This window comes from Mastigoproctus giganteus, chromosome 1 (genome assembly GCF_048544385.1).
Source record: "Mastigoproctus giganteus isolate SK-2022 chromosome 1, ASM4854438v1, whole genome shotgun sequence".
Classification (NCBI taxonomy): domain Eukaryota; kingdom Metazoa; phylum Arthropoda; class Arachnida; order Uropygi; family Thelyphonidae; genus Mastigoproctus; species Mastigoproctus giganteus.
In genome coordinates this window covers 46067242-46089048 of record NC_143575.1, presented here as the reverse complement: position 1 = coordinate 46089048, position 21807 = coordinate 46067242, and the positions used below count along the sequence as shown (strand labels likewise).

The 21807-nt window shown below is 35.6% G+C and overlaps 1 protein-coding gene across 13 annotated transcripts in view; it reads right to left on the bottom strand.

Annotated features, from left to right (window-relative positions):
* Nucleotides 1-21807, bottom strand: part of Cdk12 (Cyclin-dependent kinase 12) — a 621218-nt gene that overhangs the window by 262207 nt on the left and 337204 nt on the right. For all 13 annotated transcript variants that reach the window (XR_016546892.1, XM_090372485.1, XM_090372492.1 and 10 more), the window contains one exon: nt 6971-7102. Coding sequence is in view for 12 of the 13 variants with exons in the window: in XM_090372485.1 (XP_090228611.1) it covers nt 6971-7102 (132 nt within the window). In the remaining variant the exon portion in view is untranslated. The remainder of the gene's footprint in view (nt 1-6970; nt 7103-21807) is intronic.

Sequence of the window (21807 nt, the reverse complement as noted above, 5' to 3'; positions counted from 1 at the left end):
TTATTGACCCCTGATTCTGATCCATGCTAACCAGAATTCTGATATACTACTATTATAGTTAGAAATAATGAATTTTCTTAGTGGCTTTCTGAAGTTTTGTAAAAGTTTTATATGATAATGACAACAGTCCAGGTTTGAAAGTTTGTGTTGTAAATCCTACCTCCAAGAGACCTGAAGTAACAACTAACTCTAAATACAACAGTCAAATTTTATAAGGTAGCTTAACTTTCATTATTTAATGAAGAACCATTACCTAAAAGAAAATTTTTAAAAAATGCAATTCAATATAGGAATTGCCACAAATATGTGTTACTATTGGAATTGCCACGTGTGTTATACTATAATGCCACAAATTCTGCATTATAACATAACACAACTTGCATTACTCCAGCAGTGGTGATACCTTATCCAATATGCCTATCAGCAATATGTATTCTACATTAACTGCTGGTGCAGAATTAGTGGCTGCTTCTCTCTACCTTCCAAATTATACAAGCAGTCTTATTTGAGTAGTATAATGAGTCTGCATAAGTTATTGTTTATTCAGAGAATGTGAAATGCACTCAGATGAAACACCACTATTTGCATTACTATATTTGTCATTTGCTTTGTGTACTCTATTGCCATTCTCACTGGTTGGTAATGCTACAGCAAAGTTAGATACAATTCAGTTTATGTTAAATTATTATTTAGGTTTCTTTGTATTGATTATTATTTATATATGATTTAACAAAACATATTAATACATGTGTATGCAGAATTTGAATTTTTGTGCATAATGGTTTTTTAAATTGATAATGGAAGATACTAATATTTTAATGATTATATTTTATGCATTTTATGCTATGACCTTGGAGGGGGGACAGAATTTATACCAGTCTTCAGTGGAAATACCATGTGCGAAAATAAGAGAATTTTTAAAATTATAATTTTTAATTAAATAATAATAAAAAAAATTACACATAGCTAGGGAAAGGACGTTACAAGGTTGTTTTCCATTATGATCAATTCCTATATTTAATAACTACTCATATACCAAGTGAAATCAATAATATAGTTTATTAAGCTAATCACCCAAACCACTATTTGTTTAAGGTGACGTTTCAAGTATCTTAGTGATCATCCAACCATGCTGCTGACAGACTCCTACTTGCCAATGATGCCAGATTTGTGTACATCAGGTTTCTGGCACATAGGAAAGTAGAAGTCTGTCACCAGCATGGTCTGATGATCCTTTCTGTACACATTGCACTCCCCAAATTCCAATTGTGCACTGCTTATATTTGTGTGATGCCATGCCTCTGATATCCCAACAATATCTGTCTTTGATGTCTTGACCGGTACTTCAATTTCATCAAATTTATTTACTATATTTCTAGCATTGGTGTACATGCAAGTATACATGCACTTGTTCTTACTCTTAGTTACTCTAACACAGTCCTAGTATTTACTTGTTCCATGCTGACTCCCAGCAGTTCTTGAAATTCCTAACAACTTGCTCTCTAGACTGCTGCTCATTCCAATAGAAGCTGTGCAAGAATCACTTTCGCTGCTGCCTGCAGCTACTTTGATCTTTTAGTCTGTGAATCCCCCCCCCCAAGCTAGCGGTTTTCCAACCCACCTAATACTGCCTCAATAGCATCAGCAAATATTCTTGCACCCTTTCTGTTTAAGTGTATCCCATCCCTGTAGAAGCAGTCTCTCCTGTTAACAAGCACAGACCACGCTGAAAAAAATTCTACCCCTTGAGCCTTGCACAATCTCTCCAGGGCCAAATTGATTGAAAGGCTCTCATCATATACTCCCTTCTATCATGTCCAGGCAGAATTGCAGACACTTTCAAATTTAACCCTACCTCGTGACTGTTAACATTGACCTGTACTTGTTAAGTAAATCTGCAGATCTCTTATGTTTAAGGTCATTACTGCCAATGTGTACAACAATATCACCTTTTGTGCCCTTAAAAGATGATATCTGCTCTACATAGTCATCAACTTTTGTCCCTGGCAGACATACCATCGTCCTGGTCCACCTATCCTTTTTGCATAATATATTCCCCATCTCCCTGACAATAGAGTCACCAACAATAACTAGCTCATGTAGGACCAGAGCATTCTGCCTTGGAGATTGCTGCTAAGTTGCTTGATGCACAGGAGTGAGCTCTGGCATTGAGTTTGGCAGCTGAGAGCTTGATGGGCCCCTCATATTAATTTCTTCGAGGGCATCTACCCTACACCTCAAACTCTCATACATGCCAATCAGAATGCTGAGTTGATGCCCAATTTCTTCATACTCTCTGCACCTAGCACACACAAAGACACCCTCCTTGGCAAGATCATGTCTGTTCCAGATAATGCCATGAATTTCACATTCACAAATTTTTTTAGACTGTGACGCATTGGGAATTGGCCCTTTCGGCTCTTCCCTGAGCCACAGCACTCCCGATACTTTGTGCCTGTTGCTTTGCTGCTGTCTGGGTCGTGATTCCGTTTAAGTGCAATTTAATTAACAATGAATTTTAATAAGATTAATAAATTTTACTGATTAATTAATAACGCTATACTAAGCTAAAAGATTTCTAAGACAGTGCTACAATATCTAGTTTTATCGTTAAACCTTACACTAGCAAGTTCGGGACATACGTTACGCTATTCCGTATCGATCTAATATACTATAACAATGGCGGCAAGTTATGAACAGTAAAATCTACAGACACTAAGTATTAAATTTTAAAATTTCTATCTAAATTCAAATTAAACCAAGGAGCGTGACTATAACTATAAAGTTACTTCTAGGAAATAAATTAACGTGACAATTAAGTCAATAAAATGGCTAAATATTTATAAAAAAACGTTGTGTTTGTCGGAGCTGCAAAATCTTGTCCCGTGATAAGATAACCCGTGATGGTTGTACTCATTCAAATGTACAACCATAAATATGGTTTTCCAATTTTATGGAAAAAACATATTGCAAACTGACACACATTCTCCTAAATTGTATTTAATAAAATATATACAATATATTTCTTTTGTAATAATAACTGTAAATATCAACCCTAAATATATTTGGAACTACAAAGAATTTTACATCTGCCAGATATAAAACAAGAAACAACTAAAAAATCAAAAGAATGTTATTTATAAAGTAGCTGGTTTTATCATTTAATAAATACTGGCATTGATGCCTGTCATATTAAAAATTATGCTATTTGTTGATACCATGATTGATGGAGATGGCCCAGCACTTTCTTCCCATTTACTTCCAAGCTGGGTCTATACAAATAGTGATTCTAGTGTGAATGCCTGTCATGTCAAAGCTTGATAGAACACATGATAAACTAAAGTCAAGGTTTCCTTATAAATTTTTAAGAGCATATTTATACAAATAACAATTCAAGCTGGCATATTACAAGATCAAGGTGGGTCAAAATTAGAGGCTGACAAATGCACTGGTCAAGATTTTCTTATAGATTCTAAGGGCATGTTTATACAAATAATAATCCTGTTGCATGATAAGTCAAAGTGGAGTGTTGTTATAATGACTGATGGACAAGGTAAAACCAATGCTGAACTAGTAATAGACACTAAATTAGTAATGCCTTTCGGGTTATTTTTAATACATCAAAATTAGGTACTAAAGGGACCAATGGACAGGTTAAAAGCTAAAAAATATGAAATTATATATGCCATTCATGGCATTTTGTATAATGGACAAAATATGTACACAAAAATCTATAATTTTTTGAGTAACAAAAATTCATTTGTTAATCAATAAATTAACAAAATTTTATAAATCCTGCAAACCAACATATTTTATTTTATCCACTGAAACTGTCCATGTTGTTATTCATACAATGTAATCAAAATATGAGGACAGGAAATTTAAAATACTGTATTAAAAAAGATTAGCATCACAAACCATGAATGATTTATAAAGAATGAATTAAATCTATATTATTAGAACCATTCTTAGAACCTCTGCTTTTTAGTTTACAAAACTGTGTAGAAATAATGATCATAAATAATGATAAAAATAAAATTCACAGTACAGTCAGTCCTCGTATAACACGATAGTTGTGTTCCTAGAAATCCTCGTGCAATGCAAAATCATGCAATATAAATAACAGGCCCTATGGTAAAAATATTGTTAGGTGCCGACCACCCAAGATTGAACACACATTTGTAACCAAAACATTACCAAACACAATAAATAATCATAATAAAATATTTCCGTATTTTATAACGACTATTACGTAATAAAATATTGCTAATGCTTTTGCTTCTATCGTAAGCAAACTTGTTTTTTTTTGTTTGATTTTGTATCCAAACAGATGACAGCTGTTCCATCTCTTCCAATTCTTTGTGCACTTTGAGTTGGTTTTTTTTTTTTTTTTTTTTTTTTTTTTTTTTTAGGAGCATTAGCAACTAAGGCCATATTGCTCCGGGAATATGCGGTGGTCATTCCTTGACCTTTCCGCATCCTCCGTATTTGGTGGTGACGGGCTCGAACCCTGGTCTAATCAAGAAGCATGTGGTACACACTGCTGCTCCTTCCCACCTGGCTACGGAGGCGCCACTTTGAGTTGTTCCTGCTATGAAAGTTGTTTTTATTTTCTCTGCATTCTTTCTAATTCTCGACGTTGCCTCATTTAGGTCAGTAGCATGTGCAATATTACATGGTCTTAATTTTGCTCAAAGTGTTTCAAAATTTCATATTTTTTCTCTATCAACAGAGGCGGACTGGCCATAAGCCTTACCAGGGAAACCCCGGTGGGCCGAAGGCCAGAAGAGGATGGAGGCCGGTGTGATTTTGGCCATAAACGCTAGTATGAGGCCACTACAAATTTTCCCGGGTAAGAATTTTTGACCCAGTCCGCCTCTGTTTATCGATAATGCTTTTCTTTTCCTCTATGCATCTGTAGTGTCTTCACAAGGACGCTTCCTTTTCACACCTTTTAAGTATTTTACTCATTTTTAGGGAATAAAGCACAATTACAAAATGAGGCGGCGTGCTTGATACATATAAACAAAGCTGCACACATGTAGCAACTGAATAAACAACACCGTAAAAGCAGAGACACACTATGAACACCACTAGCTCACATTTTACTAAAACACATTTCTGGGGGTTACTAACATAAAACAAAAACTATTTCCAGCTGCTTTTCTGCTAGTGGAATCTGTTATAAACTGGTAGTAAACTCGATCTAATTGCATTTGTGATAATACCGATAGCTGTAATTGTATGGGGTTTTTACGTTATTATGGCGAAAAGCTTTTCCCCTTCACTGATATAAAAAAACATAAATACATTTTCAGAATCTTCTCTTCATTTCATTGTGTTGCGTTCAGTTGGGATGATTCCACATTCAACTGCCATTTCTTGTAAACACAAAGGCGAATCGTGCATAAGCGAATTCGGTTTGTGTTATATACGTTATTGGTCCCCTATTTATAAATCGTGTATGATCGAATTCATGTAGTGTAAACACGTGTTATATACGAGGACTGACTGTACTTTCTAAACAAAAATGCCTCTAACCGTAATCTAGAGTTCCATTGTTGCTTGGACAACATAATGGCAGGAAACAGGGGATTACATATTATAACTAGAATGAATAACAGTTGCGAATTTTGCAAAAAAATAGTATAACGGCAATTTCAGAGGCTATATGGCAAGCCATCATTTACACCAGTGGTTCTCAACCTTTTTTTGCTCGTGGCCCACTTCTGAGTTTCATTCACCTCTGTGGCCCCACCTCTCCTATTGTTTAATATGGAAACATACAAAGCACTAACAATGTAAGTTAACAAGCCTCCAAGCAGAGAGAGAGAGTGGCGAGTGATGTGATAATTATGTGGAGCAGTGTATTTATCATTATTGGCAATCATCATTGAAATTTTTTACCATTTATTACACCATATTTAATTTATGATTTTAACCTGCCATATTAAAGTAGTGCAAAAATAATATGTGAATTAAAGAATTTTACAATTCCAGGAGCGGGCAATTAAAACAAAAAGCAGAAGAAAACATGAATATCTATATGAAAGTGTATTTATAACTTTGAATATAAACCAAGCAAATTGGTCCATGGGAACAAACAATTTTTGGCAGGTTGAATTTTTAAAATTTATGACTGCCCTATTTCTAAATTTTTTAAAGATGTGAAAATTTTGAAAGTCAATATTCATAAAAATTACTTTGGAAGCCATTCCACTTAAAATAAACACAAAACTCCTGTGATCAATTCACATTTTTTTTGCAGAGGGAGGGTATTCAAATTCTAATGAAAACTAATAATTTATTTGTAATGAAAGTTCCTAATTATTATGAAAGGCAATGTTTAGTTGTCAAAAAATAGTAGCTGGAGTTTGTAACTTACCTCCAAAGCAGGGAACTGCCACAATAATAGAACTTGCACAAAAAAATATTTTCCTCCAAACACTGAACTGAAGAATACCTTAAATTTACCGAAAAGGTGGTGGTAAAACTCATGAGAGGATTTGGAGATATTTAGAAAAATAAGGATTAATTTTTCCAGGTCTGGTTAACCATTTCTTTACGACTTTGCCCGCTGGGGGGGGGGGGGGTGATTCACGAGTATTTGTGTTATTATATGGACTAACCATTTCATATTTTTATTTCTTTTTTATATTAATAATTTTATTTTAGAAGTGAACTTTTCGGTGGCCCACTTAACAGTTTCCATGGCCCCCAATTTTACGTTTTACCTATGGCCCCTCAGAAATATGGAATGGCCCCCGTTGAGAACCACTGATTTACAATGTTGTTGTTATTGTGACATCAAATATTGTTATGCGTTATCAAGTCAAAGACCCAGGCTTTCACTACATATATCACCATATAAATTAAATTAAAATATAATTTATAATATAAAGAAAATACAGAAGTGCCTTCAATTTTTCCATAGTAAATAGTTAAAAAGATTGTCTAAATAAATACTTACTCTGGTGGAGCCATTTGTTCAGGATGTATATCCTTCAACCACTGACATTTTAATGCATTTTCTGCTGTTATACGTTTTTCAGGATCAAGCTCTAGCATCTGATCCAACAAATCCAAAGCTGGTCCTGGCAAGCTAATAATAAAAGTTTTTTTAATACTTTTAATTTTAATAAAATAAATTACTCCTCTCTTTCCAACAAGCCATCAGAGATAAAAGACAAAATATTATAAATTTTAAATCAAAAAGTAGAAAATATCTTAAATTTTTGGATATGGAATAATTTCATTAATAATTTCATCAAATTCTTATATGGAGTACTTCATATAAGAATTTGCACAAAGATGGCAATAAATAAGCAATAATGCAATGATGGCAATAAATAATGAAAAAAATTACAAATATAAAAAGGGAAATAAATTATTACAAAAAAATTAATAAATTAACATCATCTGTCAGAAAAGTGCATGGAGGTATTGAGTTGCTTATGTACCTCAATATTTCCATGCACTTTGGCCCACTATAAAGGGAGATGGCTACTATGGCATTTGCTCCACCACAGAGGCCATCTATAAAGCTAAAAAGATGTATTCTACATCTTAACTTAGTATTTGATTCCAGTAAATCCTTGAATATCTTTCAAGAATAATATGTGAGGGAAATGAGCAGTACATGGCCAAGGTGAAAAGTTTTAATATTTTTACGGCTTCTTGCATTGCAATGATTTTTAAAAGAAGAATAATTTTGCTTTAATGATGCTATTAATGTCCTCATGGTGAGGGTTATTGAAATAATATGGGAGATGTTTCAGTAATGGTGCCTGATTCCATTTTTCAGCAAAGATATTCTAAATAGTCTGGGGAAAGTGTTATTTTAAGTCATCCCATATTCACTTTCATGTGTGAAAATGATTAACTAGTAATGAAAATCAATGTATTTAGTTAACGTTAGGTGATTACAACCATTTCCTGGAAAGCTACTATTGTGTACCAAGATTTAACAATGCATTCACTTAAACTGTAAACAAAGAGCATATTTACTTACTTTTAGACTATTTATTATTAATGTTATTGAAAATAACATCATTATGATACATTTTATCTGTGAATGTATTTTCCCAGACATAATAATTGCCATGCAAAATATTTATTTGTTGCTACATTATTAAGTACTTAAAATGACAGACAGGATGATGTTATGAAAATAATCATTATAAAATGCTAAATTATATAATAATCATTATATAATGGTAAATTATGGCATAATTTAAGTGTCTATGTGTTACTGACTAAGGAAAAAAAAAAAACAACAAGAGACATAGTTGGCCTAACCCAGCATATAAGTCATCTCATGGGTGATCATATGAGATGACTTATGAAGTGACTTGTACATTGGAAAGATTTAAAGTACTGCTTGTATATCGGCTTTTTTTTTTCTTCCTTTTTTTAATTAACTAAACTTAATAGTATTAATTTTCCACAAAAGCCAATTTAGCAAGAAGACAGGTTACAGGTAGTAAGTTTTGAAGACAGTGGGCTCTGGAGTGAGTTTGTGGAATTTTGAACTTTTGCAAATGACACTGTGTACATAACTTTTTAAATATTAATGTGTACTTAGTTTAACTTCACTGTTCAATATTAGAGTGAAACTGTCAAAAATGAATGCAGAATTATAAAAAAAATTAGGAAGAAATAGCCAAAAAATCATGAAAACTAAATAAGCTTGTTGTTACTTTTTTTTTACTTTTTGATGCAAAAACTAAAGTGAATCATATAATATATAAATAATGTAAAATTCTTTACATTATTTATATATTACGTGATTTATTTAGTCTTGTCAACTTATGACCAAAATTGAAGAGAATTCACTCAATTTCATCTTTATATGCCATGTGTAATAAAATGTATACAGGGTGATTCACTACCAGTGCGACAAACTTGCAGGAGGTGTAGGGGGCACAAAGACGAATCGGAATCACATAGCATTGCAGGGTCCGAAATGCCTTCGTCATGCGGTAGAGGACGTTGAACGGGAGGTCGCGTGAACAGCAATCCCGCTGGAAGTCAGCATTTGCGAACCGGTTCCAGAGGCAGTAGGATGGACGAGTATTCAAATGGTGAACTGGCCGACATGCACCTCGCGTATGGAGCTGCAGACAGTAACAGGCACGCCACTCTGTGCTTGAACCAGGAACGTTTCCCACGCAGGCGTGCTCCTCATCATACGATTTTCGCACATGTGCACAGGTTATGTGAGACTGGTTGTTTCACAAGAGGTACCATGAATCGAGAGAGAACGACGAGGACACCAGACAATGAGGAGAATGCCCTACGTCTTGCAGAAGGCAATCAGAGTACGAGTACTCGAGCGATAGGCCAACGATTGGGTATTTCCCAATCCACTGTATGGAGGATACTGTCAACAAACAAATGAGTTCATACCATCTGCAACGCGTCCAATGATCGGAGCCTACAGATTATCCACTCCGGAGGACTTTTGCTACTTGGTTTCTTCAACAGAAACAGTTCGCAAATGCTTACTTCCAGCGGGATCACTGTTCACACGACCTCCCATTCAACATCCTCTACCGCATGACAAAGGCATTTCGGACCCTGCAATGCTATGTGATTCTGATTCGCCTTTGTGCCCCCTACACCTCCTGCAAGTTTGTCGCACTGGTAGTGAATCACCCTGTATACAATTACTGGAAATGCAGATAACACACCTATCTGAAGATTTCTGGACAATCTGTACATAAATAGACACATTACATGAAATGATCTTGAAACATATAACTCCACAGAAAAACCACACAATGAAAATTAATTGTGTGTGCACATGCGTGCGTGTGTGTGTGTGATTAGATTCACTTGTTCTTTACTACTAATTATACAACCTTTTTTTTACAGCTTTTCAGTTTATATAAGTCATGAGTTAAACAGTGGAGTTGTCAAAGTCACCCAATATGAAATTTACAATCAACTGACTTATAAATCTGTCATACTGGCTTTCCTGGTTAATTTATTCTGAATTACACAGTGCGGTAACTGGAAAAAAGACTGATGTTATGAGACAAGTGCTAGTGCTGCCATTTACTAGAAGTAGGCATGAAATGAAAGTGTTTGTTCCTTGAGCACCATAGTCAAGGTCAGATGAAACTGCTGCTATCTCACAGAACATAGTGTGAGATGAACTACATGTCTCTACTGTGTTGTGGAAGGATAAGGGAACAAAGAATAAACATTGTGTTTTGTGTTTGACTGGGCAAGTGGCATGGAAACATTTCAAATTAAGAAGCAAGTGTATGGAGAGAAGTGTCTGTCTTGTGTAAGTGTGTTCAAGTGGCATAAACATTTCACCCATGGAAAAGAATCACTGGAAGATGACAAATATCCAAGCCCAGCAAAAATGGTTTGAACACCACAGTTGACTGAAAGGTGTGGGGAAATCATGACCAATGAGCAACACTCCAAATGATTTCAGAAGATCTGTGCATCAATAAGGAAACCATTCGACAAATAATAACCCAGGATTTGAAGAAAACAAAGCTCTGTGTGCAGTTTGTTCCACGTTTGTTAACAGACAGTCACCAACAGGCACGAGTTGACACTTTCAATATGACTCCACAATGAAGTGACAGAGTGCAGAGTGAAAGTTGACAAATTCTCCTACCTAAAGCCAGAAAAGTTGATCAAGAAAGGTCAAAAATCCAAACCATGCTCATCACTTTCTACAACAGCAAGGGAATTATGCACAAAGAGTTCGTGCTTATTGGCCAAAGTGCTGCTACTAACTATATGGGCATTTTGTGATATCTGTTGCAGAGAATCCATCATGTGTGGCCTCAATACAGAGGAGATGGCAGTTGGTTCTACTTCGGACAAATCAGTTATATTAAAAGCGGCAGTAAAACGTGTAAGCAAACTGTTAGCCATAATTATGACAGCATCTTGTGTTTATGGGATGTATTTCTGGACTGGACATGTGTGAATATCTCCCCAATTTGGATTAAATGAAGTGAGTAATTAGACTTGTAAGCTTAAACATCTCTTCCAGGGAAAATAATGGAATCACTGGCTAAAGAAGTAATCAAGGATCATCTAAACAGGAATGCAGTTACATGACAATCATAGCATGGATTTATTAAGGGGTGAAATTGTCTAACCAATCAGATTGGGTAGAGTGACACACTAACAAAGGGTCTATATGCAAAAAATGATTTTGACATCATATACTTATATTTAAGAAAAGCTATACTATTCACATGAAAGATTGCTGTACAAATTGCAGTAGTGGGGCATTTTGTGATATCTGTGATATATTTAAGAAAACTTATACTATTCACATGAAAGATTGCTGTACAAATTGCAGTAGTGGGGGCATTAGGGGCAAGTTACTGCTATGGATAAAGGGATGGCTGAATAGAAGATAGAGGGGTTACAATGGATACTGCTCTTCTAGGGGTAATGTTATTAGTGGACTCCTTCCAGGATTTGGTGTTGGCCCATTCTTGTTTTCTATATATTTATTAATGATAATCATGAAGGCATATCAAGCTTAATATCTATGTTTGCAGATGATACAAAGATTGACAGAATGGTGAATGGCAGCAATCAAGTTATGCTACTGCAACAAGATCTAGAAAAACTAGGCCAGATGGACTGAGAAGTTGCAACCAAAGTGACAAATACATTACTGCATATGGGTAGCAGTAATCCCAGAATAACATAGCAAATGTGTGGTACCACATTTGAGGTAGTAAAGAATGAAAATGACCTTGGTATAATTGTGAAGTCAAACAAAGTTCTCTGAGCAGCGAAGAAAGGTTGCTATTACAGCTCCTGGGGTTTTTCTCAATGATATGCAGAAATTTTGCCAGTAGAGATAAGGAAGTAATTATTGCACTATATAAGGAAATGGTTTGGACACATCTTGAGCATTGCACACAGGCCAGAAAGCCTCATTTTAAGCAGGATATGGATCCCCTGGAACAGTACAGAGAAGAGTAATAAGATTAGTGAGAGAAACAAAAGGGTACTCTTACCACGAAAGACTATAGCTCTGCAACGACGTGTCTAGAAATTAGGTACCCCTGTGAGGGCAAAAGTTTAAATTGAGGAAGGATAGTAACAGAGCAAATGTGTGCAAATTTGGCTAGAACAAACTTCAATCTGTTGTTTTGAAAGTGTGTTTGATTGATGTTGTATAAGCTTGCTTCCTTGTCACTGCTAATACTAATATAATGAGAGATACAGTTCAAAAGTTAATGAATGAAGCAAAACTTAATGAATATTAAGCAACTTCAACATTAATAGACATTTTAAATTTTAAAGCATCTACAATATTAGAAGTTCCTAAGCATCAGAGATTCTTACAAATGTATACTCACTTCATTACGTCTGAAAATTTTAATTAATGTAATTATATATACTGAGTGGACAGAAATTAGCATTAGCATATGATGCAAGAAAGCAAGCTTATGCAGCATCAGCCAAAAAAAAAAAAAAAAAAAACCACTCTCATTTCACTCTTCCATTCATTCCAAATACCTGTCCAGCTCAACCTTAAATTTATTTAGGCTATCAACTTCCACAACAAAGGATGGAAGTCTGTTCCAACAACCAACTACCCGCTGGCTAAAGGCAAACTTCCGCACATCTGTCTTTCCTCAATTTGAATTTATGCCCTCTCAAGTGATTATTCTGAGCAAGAGAAAGAATCCCATCAGCACTGAGCATGCACAAACCATTCAAGGCTTTATACACCTCAATCTTTATACACCGCACCTAGAAACGGGACTCATTAGACCAGGAGACCCCAACTCCAATCATCCAAGGTCCAGTGCAGATGATCTTTCGCCCATTTGATCAGTAGAGCCCAGATGAGGCATGGTCTGTCTAATGGTATTAGCAATCGGACTCTAGTGGGTCAGAGGCTCCCATAACCTATTGTGGCTAATGATCGCCTGATGGTCTTGGTGGAAACGTTTATGGCACCTCCCACGTTGAAGTCGATGCTGATTTGTGCCACTGTTGCTCTTCAGTTGGCTGAAACAATGCAAGACAGACGTTGACGGCCACGTTCATCCACCATCTTTCTCAATCTGCAGCGCTATCAACAATGAGATTTTATTCTGGAAATGGCATGTTCCCGATACACTCTTGATACTGTCGAATGGGGATAGTGCAATTTCTGTACCACCTCCGCAATATAATTACCAATGCATCGGGCACCCACTGTCATCCATCTTTCAAAGTCAGTTAACTCAAGACGTTTATCCACACTGACATTGAATTACAGCCTATGTGAAATTGCAATGTATCTATATACCTGCCAAGTGGTGGATTCGCCCACTAGGAGAAGGGCGACAGCATCATATTGCCCAGGAACCAGGTATCCCATGAATTGTCCTTTCAATGTACAATAAATGTAGCAGGAAATAAATGAAAAACCAATTACATATTCAAGACTGTTTATCAAGTGCACAATATAATGAAACCAGAATATCTCACAAGATAACTATTTCAACAAAAGTTAAATTTTGTTGATTGTAGAACTATTATCATCATCACACACATGGCAGTTCCCTTCAACAATTAAAATACATCCTATAATGGCCTGATTCCAATAGTATAGCATCTGTAATCGTCTGCAGTTAATCAGACAAAGCATGAATTTTAAAATATCTTGTATATTAGCATTAGCAGAGGCATATGATGCAAGAAAGCAAGCTTATGCAGCATCAGCCAAAAAAAAAAAAAAACCCTTCCACTTCACCCCCCTCAGTTCTTCCAAAATACTTGTCCAGCTGAGCCTTAAATTTATTTAGGCTATCAACTTCCACAACAAGGGATGGAAGTCTGTTCCACCAACCAACTACCTGCTGGCTAAAGGCAAATTTCCGCACATCTATCCTACATCTGTCTTTCCTCAATTTGAATTTATGCCCTCTCAGGTGATTATTCTTCTGAGCAGGAGGCAGTATCCCATCAGCATTGAGCATGCTCAAACCATTCAAGGCTTTGTGCACCTCTATCAGATCAGCTCGATGGTGCCTAGTCTCCAGACACTGTAATTTGCAAAACTTAAGCCTTTCTTCGTAAGAGCAACCCTTCGTTCCGTTCACTAACCTTATTGCCCTTCTCTGTACTCGTTCCAGCAGCTCTACATCCTTCTTGAAACGAGGCCTCCAGACCTGTATACAGTACTCAAGGTGTGGCCTGACCATTGCCTTATACAAGGGAATAATCACCTCCTTATCCCTCCTAGAAAAATTCCTGTATATCATTGATAAGACACCATGAGCTATTCTTGCAGCCCATCTGCACTGCTCAGAGAACTTCATATCTGCCTGCACAATTACCCCCAGGTCCTTTTCATTCTCTACCACTGTCAGTGTAGTACCACAGAGTTGATACGCTGCTCTGGGGTTGCTGTTTCCCATATGTAGTACTTTACATTTGTCAATGTTAAACTTCATTTGCCACCTCTCAGCCCATCTGCTCAACCTTTCCAGATCCTGTTTGCAGCAGCATAGCGTCCGGTTTGCAGCAGCATAGCGTCCTTAACAATCCTTCCAACCTTTGTATCGTCTGCAAACTTGGACATTAAGCTTGATATACCATCATCAATATTATTTATAAATACAGAAAACAATAATGGACCCAACACTGAACCCTGAGGGACTCCACTAATAACATTAGTCCACGATGAGCAGTGTCCATTAATTACCACTCTGTCTTCTGCAACTCAACCATCCCTTTATCCATAGCAACAATTTGCCACCAATGCCACACTGCTCCAATTTGTGCAGCAGTCTTCCATGTGCAACAGTATCAAAAGCTTTTCTAAGATTCAAATATATAATATAAAAGTTATTCCCTGCATCCAATTCTTTTGTGACTACATCATAGTATCCAATCAAATTGGTCAAGCAAGACCTTCCCTTAACAAAACCATGCTGTGTCTCAGTTATAACTGAATTCTTGTCAAGATGATCCTGCAGTGCTTATTTAACCAGTGCTTCCATTAATTTTCCTGGAACAGAAGTTAAACTCACAGGTCTATAATTACTTGTGTCAGCCTTTGATCCTCCTTTGTGAATTGGGGTTACATTTGCACATCTCCAGTCTGTGGGTACCTCCCCTGAGTCCAAGGAAGCTCTCATAATTATGGCTAATGGCTTGCTTACTTCCTTTGCTGCCTCTTTTAATATAACTGGATAATCCCATCCACCACAGGTGCCTTTCTTGTATTTATATTCAACAATTTCTCCTCCACTTTACTCTCAATTATTACAAGATCATCTAGCTCACTGCCAGTGTTTACTTCATCTATGGCATTCCCCTTCCTGAATAACTCCTCATGTGTGAATGTAGATGCAAAATATTGATTTAGTTTGTTAGCTACCTGAGCAGGATCATGAACAGTTGAACCATCGATATCAAGTGAACCAATCTGATTCATCACCTTCCTTCTACAGTTTACATAAGTAAAGAACTCCTTGCTGTTTTTCTTTGCATCCCTTGCCAAAGATTTCTCATAATCTGCCTTCGCCTGCCTACCTCCTTTGTAACTTGGTTACAGATCAACTTATATCTATCATAGGCTTCTGTGTCATATGCTAATTTATATGTATCCCATGCATTTTTCTTCTCTGCCATATGTCTCATTAGTTCATCTGACATCCATTTAGGCCTGAACCTTAAACAATATTTCTTAGTTGGTATGATAAACCTAGTAGCTTCTAAGATAAGTTCTTGGAATGCTTCCCATTTTGAGTTTGCTGTTGGTAACATCATCAGTTGGTCCCACTGTATAGAATTTAAATACTGTCTCAGACCATCGTAGTCGCCTTTACGAAAGCAATAACCCTTCCCTTTACCCCTGATGGTAGTTACCTCCTTGAGTAAATCCCACTCAAGCACACTATGATCACTGCCACCTAGTGGTTCCTGTATCTGCAGATTCTTAATGCATGAAGAATCACTACTGATAATCAAATCAAGAGTATTGCTCCCTCTAGTTGCCTCCCGAACATGCTGATGTAGAAAACAATCATCCAATAAATCCACAAAAGCCTTGCTAGTGTGTGAGTGACCAAACCACAAATTCCAGTCAATATCTGGGAAATTAAAATCCCCCATTATAAGACTCTCTGATTTACTGGCCCACTCTATTTCCCTGTACAGTTTCTTATTATACTCATCAGAGTCATTAGCCCTATAGCACACTCCTACTCTCAATTTTGATCTCCCAATGCTTATGTCACACCAAACTGACTCGACACTGCACTGTCCAGCGATGTCGACTGGCTTCACTTCCTTGGATTTTGCTTCTTAACTAATAGCATAACCACTCCTCCCTTCCTATCCTTTCTGTAGACGTTGTACTCCCCAAATTCCAATTCTGCATTTCTTATATCTGTGTAACACCACGTCTCTGATATCCCAACAATATCTGCCTTTGATGCCTTGAGCAATACCTCAAATTCATCAAATTTATTTACCAAACTCCTAACATTGGTGTACACGCAAGTATACATGCACCTATTCTTTTTCTTAGCTACCTTAACACAACCCATGTGTTTACTTGTACCCCAATGACTCCCAGCAGTCTCTGAAATATCCTGCATCTTATTTTCCAAGCTGCTGCTCATTCCAATAGAAGCAGTGCAAGAATCACTTTCACCTCTGCCAGTGGCTACTGTTAATCTATTAGTCCTTGTATCCCCAATCTAGCAGTTTTCCGACCCACCTAACACTGCCTCGACAGCATCAACAAACATTCTTGCACCCTTTCTATTTAAGTGTATCCCATCCCTGTAGAAGCAGTCTCTCCTGTTAACAAGTACAGACCAGGCTGGAAAAATTGTTACCCCTTGGGCCTTGCACAATCTTTCCAGGGCCGAATTGATCGACAGGGCTCTCATCATATACTCCCTTCTATCGTGTCTGGGCAGAATTGCAGACACTTGCAAATTCAACCCTAATTCACGGCTTTTTTTCAACAGTGACCTGAAGACAGAAAAACTTTCAAACAATGCTGCAGAAAACACCAGAAAAATTTTAGTCACCATGGTGATTAAAATTAGCCAAAGGGCAAATTTAAACATTTAGAGCACTGTTTTGAAGCCTATTGTAACCTGTGGAGGTGGAAAGTAGGTAAGAAATAGAGAAATTGATCAAAAATTATAACCTTCAGAAATAAATTAAATAAAATAAGTAGAACTGATAAAAGGAATTTGTTGTTTCTGTTGAATTTGTATATATTGTGCACTGTTATCTGCTCTTTTTCAAAAATCATCAGCAAAACCCTTAATGCAGATCTTTTTCATGTGGAATGTGGCAAAACAGCACTTCGAAAGATTTCTTCCAAGTTCAACCAGAGAACCAACGGAATTACAAACTTAATTACAAACAGAATTACTCTGCTTGATAACACAACAAAGTTTAAATTAGCAGTTTCAATGATAAATCCTTTTTGGAGTACAGGTAGTTCTTGACTTTACGAGTTAATTCATTCCTAGCGCGCAATCGTAAAGCGGGAATTTATTTCCCATAGACATAATGTTAAAATTAGGGGTTAAGTTTTCAACAATGAAATTAGTTAGCTAATTAGTTTATGTTTAAACAATGATTGATTTATCCAAAGAAATGAAAACGTAGCCTATAAAATCAAGCAAATTATAATAATAATAGAGAAATTATTTATGACTTACAAATGTTAAAGCATGTTTATTCTTCATCATCATCGACTAAATGCACACTTGTTTATCACTTATTATTGGCTCAGCACTCGGTTTGGTGCACAAGGAATCATCTTCTTCAGAAATGCTGCAATAGGCATTTATTTCCAAGATAATCTTCTCTTTTCTTTATAAATTTCAATAGCGTGCATAAGCATTTTTTAATGGAATGCACAAATTACAAATAGCACGATTTGCATGGAGTATAAAGTTTATGAGGCTTAAAAAAAAGGAAAGAAGAGAAAATTCTGAAAATTTATTTATGTTTTTTATACGATTGAAGATTTCAGTAGAGGGGAAACACATTTCACCATAATAACATAAAAAAAAACACACAATTCCGGCTATCGGTATTTTTGCAAATGCAATAACATCGAGTTTGCTACCCGTTTATAACTGCTTGCAGTAACAGAAAAGTCCAATAAACTGGAAAGTGAAAATTGTTTTTATTATTTTATGGTCATGACTTCCAGAAATGTGCTTTAGAAAAATATCACATCACAAAGCCATTCAAAATTGGTTCTTATAACAGAACATGATAACGATGAAAATGTAGTGCATTTAATTATTTGAATTGGTAACTAATACAATTTACACTATAAAAATGATCCTTTAGGGAGTTATATAGCAAAAATTTGAACTTCCTAGATCATGGAATGAATAACCAAAAAACAATGTGTTCTTGGGTTCACATTACGATATTTTTGTGATACGATGGTAATGGATTAATATCGTAAAGCGGGGTGTACGTGCATGGTTTGAAATGAAGTATTTATGAATGTTTAACATTCATTTTTTGCAATTAATGTTCATATTTTCGATTTTGTCGATACCTGATAAAAAAAAAAAAAAAACTCGTAAACCCGGGAACTCGTAAAGCGAGAACTGCCTGTACATAAAAATGAGGGTTTGATAAGTTTCTAGCCTAGCATAGAAGGTGTTATTATCTGACGTTGATGTTAAAACTGTTTTTCAAACAATCTTATTGTAACTAATGTACTTTTTCTAGCAATGCTACAGATTCATGACCCCAGTTTTGTGGTCACTTTCTAGAAGGGCTTAAAAAAAAGAATGTGTGGCTGCTATCATCTTAAAAATGATGCAATGTTGAGTCTGTTTGGTGTGACATAAGCACTGGGAAAGGGAAAATGAGAGTAGGTGTATGTTATAGGCCTAATGAATCTGATAAGTATAATGAGCAATTGTGCAAATAAATAGAGTGGGCCAGTAAATCAGAGTGTCTTATAATGGGGGATTTTAATTTCCCGGATATTGACTGGAATTTGTGGGTTGGCCACTCACACACTAGCAAGGCTTTTGTCAAAGAAGGTGATGACATTAGCGAATAAAATTGAGTTATTAGATAAAATTTCTAATGGTGAAAGTGTCTCCTCAGTGGCAAAACATTATAAAATCAATGAGTCAACGGTACGATCAATCAAAAAATCGGAAGAAAAAATCCCCCTGTAGTGTCCGTGAAAACGTGCTAATTGCTTCAAAAATTTGCTCTGAAACTCGTGATGTTAAATTAGAAAAAAATGGAAAAGGCTTTAAACCTGTGGATAGAAGACCGAACTCAAAATAAAATTCCGTTAAGTTCACGCGTCATTCGTGAAAAGGCAAAACTCCTTTGTCAACACTTTAGCGAAACTGGTGATAGCACTGGCGGGATACGTTTTTTTTGCTAGCAAAGGCACTGGTTTGAAAGATTTGTTTGAAATTTCTAATAAATATTACATTAACTACCATCAAGGGTAAAGTGGTACAGTATAGTGAAATGCAAGCACATGGCATCGAAATGAAAATAAGAAACAATTTTACATTTAATATTAAATTGTTTCTTATTTTCATTTCGATGCCATGTGCTTGCATTTCACACTATGTACTATCTATGTACATAGTCATATTATTAAGGTACATATAATACATACATAGACAAAATTTTAGACTAGTTTTTCTTATATATTTCATACTTTGGAATGGAACCCCTTTATTACTATGGGAGCCATAACTCAGTATTCGCGTTTTCGGTATTCACGGCATTTCTCAGGAACGTAACCCCCCACGAATAGCGGGGGTTTACTGTATATACATCTTAGAATGTAACACTATAAAGAAACACTGACAGCTTTTCTCTGTTTTCATTTCGGGAAATTAACATTAAATGTCTGTTCATAGCAAAGATTCAATTTTTTGCATTTTAAAATCAAAACAGACTCTAATGTTTTATTTTGCACAGCTGAAATGAAGTCACAAAACTGAAAACATTTATTCTTCATCACAATGAGAATAACCAAAAGAATTTTAGGTAATGTCTAGTATGTTAAAATTTCATCCACTCGATAAATAATAGTTAACTATTTCCATTTTGCATCAAAACTATCTCCTATTGCAATAAAGGTTGAAATATTACCTAAGGGAAGAGTTTTAAATTGCTTTATTAACTTCACATATGAAATGGAAGAATTTTTTTTATTCTGGTGTGAGCATCTGACAACTGAAACATTTTGAAGAAATTAAATCAATTCTCAGGCAAGCTGCTAATTCTCAATATCTTTCTTAAGAGGAAATAACTAGGATAATTAACATAAAAACATTTTATAAAACTATATGATTACAAAAGAACACAAGTCACAGAAAACATGAGAATAGTGCTACTGTTCAGTATTAATTAAAAAATACACAAATCATATAACAGTGCGTGTGTTCTGTATACAGCATTAAAGATGTGCAGAGCCACCATGGCTACTTTGAAGGCCACCTCAATAAATTCAGATCTATATTTGAAAAACATGCATCACAAATTCAACTAAAATCTAAAATAAAAGTAAACTTTCCTTAATCCTAAGAAAGGTATGCAAATTCCAGAAATATTCCAGGGAAAAGTCAGAAAGTTCGCAAGTTTATATAATACAATTTGAATACACTCCATGTCAAGATCAAAAGGCATCACTTCCATTCAGAATTATACATTCATGACAGTATTTCTGAGGCAGCTTAAACACTACCAAGCAAGACACAGTGCTATCAATTCTTATGCAGCTGTCAAACAAAAGGACTTTCATACATTTTTAGCAAATTCAGTTTTTGAACTTTTAGATCCTATAATGTATATCTACCCACAACTTCTCCCAAGTTGCATTACCCTTGAAGCATCAAATACATTCATATAATGTAACACCAGTGATAATTGGTAAAATATTTTAATGGAATTAATGAAGTTGAACTGGTATATTTTAATGGAATAACATATTTACAGTACAACATTTAAAAATTCCAGACAGCTCTACCTTTTAGACAAGGCACTTTCATCAGTATATTGATCTATTATTATCTAACAAGGATAACAAAGCCTAATGTTCTACCTATTATAAGACCAGACCATCATTCTTTTCCTTTTGATCTAAGAGTTATTAAGGAGTACAATTGGCAAGGTATTTCCTACAGAGAATATTCAAATTACGTTAGTTGCTTGTGAATTGAGTACTTCCTTGGGTGCAATGGATTAAGATCCTTGCAGTTAATAAATTTATATCATCATGCAGCTTACTTATAATAATACAAGGTGTGGCAATAAAGCTCCAAGGCTGGTGATGTTGCGATTATGTTTGATGAGTTTCAAAATAAACTGAAGTGGTACGCTGCAGTTCTAAGTTCCTCCAACAGATAGTGGTACAGAGATTGTCCAGCAAGATTATTATTATTATTAGCTATATGATGAAAGGAAGCCTGAGGCTTATGCTGCACTAGCCAAAAAAAAAAAAAAAAAAAAAAAAAAATCCCGAGTTATCCTGAGAGAGAAGAGAAGAGAAGTAGAAGGGAATAACCAAGAAAAATGATATCCAGCCAAGGATCCTGGGTGTGCCAATCTCACCAAATGTGAGCCCCTAGAGTTAAATGACAGACTGCAAGTAATAATCAGTTTCATTAATAGTATTAATGTTCTGTGTCATGTTTTCTCAATGAAGCAACAAATGATATTAAATTTTGCTTTAAACTGGAAAAAACTGCAACAGAAATGTATGAAATGTTAAAAACTGCTTAAAGTGATTAAACATTGTCATACTAGTGTGTTTGAATGGTTTAAGTGGTT